This window comes from Galeopterus variegatus, unplaced genomic scaffold (genome assembly GCF_000696425.1).
Source record: "Galeopterus variegatus unplaced genomic scaffold, G_variegatus-3.0.2 Scaffold6581, whole genome shotgun sequence".
NCBI classification, from domain to species: domain Eukaryota; kingdom Metazoa; phylum Chordata; class Mammalia; order Dermoptera; family Cynocephalidae; genus Galeopterus; species Galeopterus variegatus.
Genome location: NW_007732692.1, coordinates 168,080 through 172,682, shown reverse-complemented (window position 1 = coordinate 172,682; position 4,603 = coordinate 168,080). Strand labels below are relative to the sequence as shown.

The following is a 4,603-nucleotide window of genomic DNA, read 5'->3' as shown; positions in this document are numbered from 1 at the left end:
CTAAATATCAGCAAGGGAAGAGCAATATTCTTGAATTATACTCTGGGAAACAGAATACTGCAATAACCTGTGTGTAACCATCTATTACTCACAGGTCCCCAGTGGACTGGCATGCAGATTCCACGGGTCATTCTCCATTTCTAAAATTCTCAGTTTTGAAAAGCCATAGTAAACTAGAGAAAAGCATGGCTTGAATTTTTGCTTTCACATCTTCCAGAAGTTATGAAGCTGGTCTCAGAACAAGTGACTCCTGTGTGGAAAGTCAGAGGAACGCCTCTTCAACCAGGTGTGGGTGCTGAGTCCTGCCTCTCTCTGCTGGCTCTTCCTCAGAGGAATGTGTCCGGAGGTGGGGGAGTTGTGAAGAGGGCTGCGGTCACAAGCTAGAGAAAGCTCAGGAAATTCATTTCCTCCTCACAATCCTCCAAGCAGCCAGGCACCAGGTCTCCTGCTTTGCAGTTCAAAGAATGCATGCTATGTTTTGGGTCTAGGGGAGTAAATCTGTGAGGTAAATCTTTATAGTTCTGGTAACTGCCAATACCATACAAAAACCAGGACAGAATCTGTGTGACTGTCCCCTGCTCTGAGCAATAACACTTGGAACAAAAGGGATTAATGTGGAGGGAGAAATAAGGCGAGGGAAGCCCTTGAACCTCTGGTCTCCTGCATCATTCACCTCCAGTCCTCTCCCAAACCTGCCCTCACTTTCCTTCTTGTTTTAACTACTTCTCTCTGTCATAAAAGTAAAAGTTCTCACAGGCTAACAAATCTTCTCATGTTTTTCATAGCTTCAAACCTACAAGGGCTTTGTAAAGATTAAATCCTAAATTCTCTTTCAGGTCACTATTTTGACATTGGAGCACTGGAGATGGGGATAGGTGTGGGTCTGGAAGGATCAGAGAGTCTTCCTGCCTTTCTTTTTGTGTGAATGTGTGTTGTCAGGTTTTAGTTCATTTTGTGTGTAAGTCATCTTGTTACCTCACCACTACTTACACCAACAGTCCTACCTTCTGGCTGCATAGCTCTGGTCACCTGGAGGAAACCTATTCATCAATTTACTTTTTTACATAACTCAGTAGAAAATTTTTTGTTTGTCTTCTTTTTCCAGGTTCTAATCAAGGAACACAGATGCACAGATAATTAACTCTACAGAGTATAAAACACAGAGTCTGGAAACCATCTGCCCATCTCCCTTACTTTCATGGACAAAGGAAACCTGGTCTAAGTGTGGGAGTCACTTGCTCACAGAAACAGGCCTCTGATTCTGGCTTAGTGCCTTATCCCTCTCTCCAACACTTTCCTCCTCCACACCACGGTGGCATCGTGGGAGCACTTTTGCCAGCATCCACTCATCTCAGATCCAAAAGGCAGCTAGCTTAGTGCCTTATCCCTCTCTCCAACACTTTCCTCCTCCACACCACGGTGCTCACGGTGGCATCGTGGGAGCACTTTTGCCAGCATCCACTCATCTCAGATCCAAAAGGCAGCTTGTGAAAAATACAAATAATGTTGCTTTTTAAAAAATTTCGACTGCCTATATACATTCTTTGGGAACTTATGCTAGTAGAAAATGCAAATCTTTGATAAATTGTAAGGAAAAACTTAAGTCCTGAGCTTTCTGAGCTCAAGAAAAACAATAAATTTACATCTAGTCATTAATTCTTACATCTGTACTAAGGGCATGGCTATTCAGAGAAGATATGGGCCTTTTTTTTAGTCCTCAGACACAGGGTAGCTGTGTACAAACATCTCCTGTAGCAGTCTCCCCCATGATTCTATAGGCTGATACTGCATCTTCATTTCATTTATCTCAATGGCAAACAAAATAATTTCATCTTGTGATTTTTAAAAAATTTATAGCAAGTTGTCATTGAAGGATAAGAGGAAAAAAAGACGTCACAAAGTTTAAATTCTTGGTTCTTAAAGAGAATCCTAGAAAGATACCTTTCTTCACTACCCCAGCAATGCCCTCACCACACAGAAGGTGAGAGTAAACACTTAGCTCCTGGGGATAAAGCACAGCAGCAAAAGATCTTGAGGTCAACTCTGTGCTGTTGGTTGTTCGAAGGGAAAAAACTTACTTCCTGTATTATCATCAGAGGCAGATAAACTACAGAATCATAGCAGTTTAGAGTTCTGATACATTAGTTACAATCTAGTCCAATTCCCCCAGTTCAACAAACTGAAGCTTTCGAAACAATTTAAAGAAAATTTAGCCAAATAAAGATCTTTTCTTGCTAAACGCATGCCAAAGTGCCAACAAGATCCTGTAGAGAACTTCTCCCCACTTTGGTAAAGATCACCAGGAAAGTGCAGGGAGCCTTCTTTTGGGCTTGAGGTGGACGGCAGCACCAGCCTAGGGGCTGCAGTGGGCCAGTCAGCTCCTAGGCTCACTGGTCAATGCATTCAGGAACTGGGGCTCTCGGGCGATTTTTAACAGGAAATAATAAAAGCAGAGGTGTAAAACTGTTTGTTGACAGCATTTTATAATTCTGATTTCTTCTGTTTTCACAATAATAAGCCAACCAGGACGGTGTTAACTTACACAATTACCTTCCAGGCAGTCAGATGCAGCACAGACAAAAAAACAAAGGGCGCTCGCTGCAGGGTACCTGGATAGGCAGGGCCTTCTGCTCTTCCGCAGCGGCGACTGGTCTAGCAGCCTCGGCCTCTCAATCTGTTGGGTCCCTTCCAAATGTAGCGTACTGAATTCTAAATTCTAAGCATCAGCTGTAACTAGCCATCATCCAACTTGTTCACACTCGCCAAGCCCTCACAGAGGGGCACACAGGACCCCCCTCCCCCAGCTTTCTAGCCACACACCTTCGGTCCTGGTCTCCCTGGGCTCAGGCAGTCAAGCCGGCCCCTGCAGCCCCTACCTGGGGGTCTCCTTGGCCTTCTTGCACGTGTACAGCCACTTGATGATGCGGGCGTTCCTCTCAATGACCGAGGTGGTGCTGGGCACCTGCTCCACTAGCTCCTCCTCCTGCAGCCCATAGTCTTCACTGCTGTGTCTGGAGAATCCGCTGTCGGAAGTGGCGACGCTTACGCTGCGCAACTTGAGGGCGACGTGGTCCGACCCAGCGGAGAAGTTCTCCCTCCCGAGAGCCTCCACCACCTCCGGGTCCAGGCCGCAGTACTGGAAGAAAGTGTCAAACTCGGCCAAGGTCTTGGAGTAGCGGGAGCTGAGGTCTGACTGTGAGCGCTGCAGCCCCCCACGCCTCGCCACCCGCAGCTCAGGGCCAGCAAGCGCAGCCGGGTCCCCGGTGGGCACTGCGGAGGCTGGGGCTGAGGGGGTAGCTGGGGCCACGGGAGCCGCTACGGGGCCAGGCTGGGTCCGGGCGGGATCCCCGTCCCTGGCCTTGCTTTCCTCTCCCACTCGGGGCGTCTCAGGGATCGCCGACGCCTTGTCCTTGTCCGGCCCCTGGAAGAGCTTCTTTACCAGGCTCGCCCTGGAGCCGTCGGCGCTCGGCCCTCGCACGAACTCACACTTCTGTCGGTAGATGACCAGCGAGTCCGGCCTCAGCGGCTTCCGCGCAATAGCCCTGCGTGCCACCGGACCGGGGGCGCGGGATGGGGGCCCAGGGTCGCCCTCCTGCCCCTTGACCGACCCGGGCCCGTCTCTCTCGGAAGCGGGGCCACCGCCCACTCCGGGAAGGCTCCGCACGTACTTGGCGCGATCGGCAGCCAGCCTCTCCACTGCGCTCCTGCGCGCCGGTCGCGCCGCGTCCAGGTTCCGAAGAGCCTCGTGGTCCCGGGAAAGGAGCCGCTCGCTCAGGTCCGGGGCTGGCAAGGCGCGCATCCTCGCGGGGAACAGACCAGCCGGTGCTCGGTGTCCCGTGGAGACACGCTCGGGTAGATACGACGTTGGTCCCCGGACCAATTCCGAAGTCCGTGCAAGGAAAGGTACGGCGCCCCAGTGCGCGAAGGCCCACGTCCGGAGTTGGGGCGAACCCAAGTCGGCACCGATTGGCGAATTGCCCCAGTGCCCGCCCCGCAGGCTCCTCCCCGCCCGCCCTCATCCCCCGAGTGGCACTGCCCCCGCCCCCGCCCAGTGCCCCTCACCTCCTGCTGGGCACCCCTGCCCCCAGCACACCCTCACCTCCCGCCTGTTTTCCCCGCCCCCTGCCCGTCCCCCACCGTCACATCCCGTCGGGTCCCGCCCCCCGCCTCCGGTTCCCCCTCACCTCCTAGCCGCGCAGCCAACCGCGGGGAGGGCAGAGGGGTGGACCGGTTCTGAGAGGGCGGCGCGCCTGGGAGGGGGCGCTCAGGCGCCGGGAGGCTGGGCAGTTCCCCAGGACACTGGAGCGGGGAGGGACCTGGCTCGCTTGGCTCCAAATACAGGCTGCCACCTCCTGCTTTGGAGTACCTGAGGTCACCGCTGGACGCCGGCATTTCCGGGGAGAGGGAGGGCCGAGGGGACGGGCTCTTCTCGGGCAGGTGTCTCACGTCCCTTTGAATTCTTAAGGTGACCTCAGCGTGTTTGGAAACCTTTTACTGTTTAATTTCCTAAGTCTCTACCTGAGCTCATATTCTTGTTAGAATAGGATATAAACGGGAGGAAAACGCATCGTGGTCAGGATCAGTCTATGTGTTGAGTAGGAGG

At 52.7% G+C, this 4,603-nt stretch overlaps 1 protein-coding gene across 3 annotated transcripts in view; it reads right to left on the bottom strand.

The window, feature by feature from the left end:
• The window catches only part of FAM110C (family with sequence similarity 110, member C), an 8,425-nt gene extending 4,626 nt beyond the window's left edge, over positions 1-3,799 (bottom strand). For 2 of the 3 annotated variants that reach the window (XR_551888.1, XM_008591028.1), the window contains exon 1: positions 2,877-3,799. Coding sequence is in view for 1 of the 3 variants with exons in the window: in XM_008591028.1 (XP_008589250.1) it covers positions 2,877-3,799 (923 nt within the window). In the remaining 2 variants the exon portion in view is untranslated. Of the gene's footprint in view, positions 1-2,820 lie in introns of all 3 variants that reach the window. The other variant, XR_551889.1, reaches the window with a different exon arrangement.
• Positions 3,800-4,603: the final 804 nt, after the last annotated feature.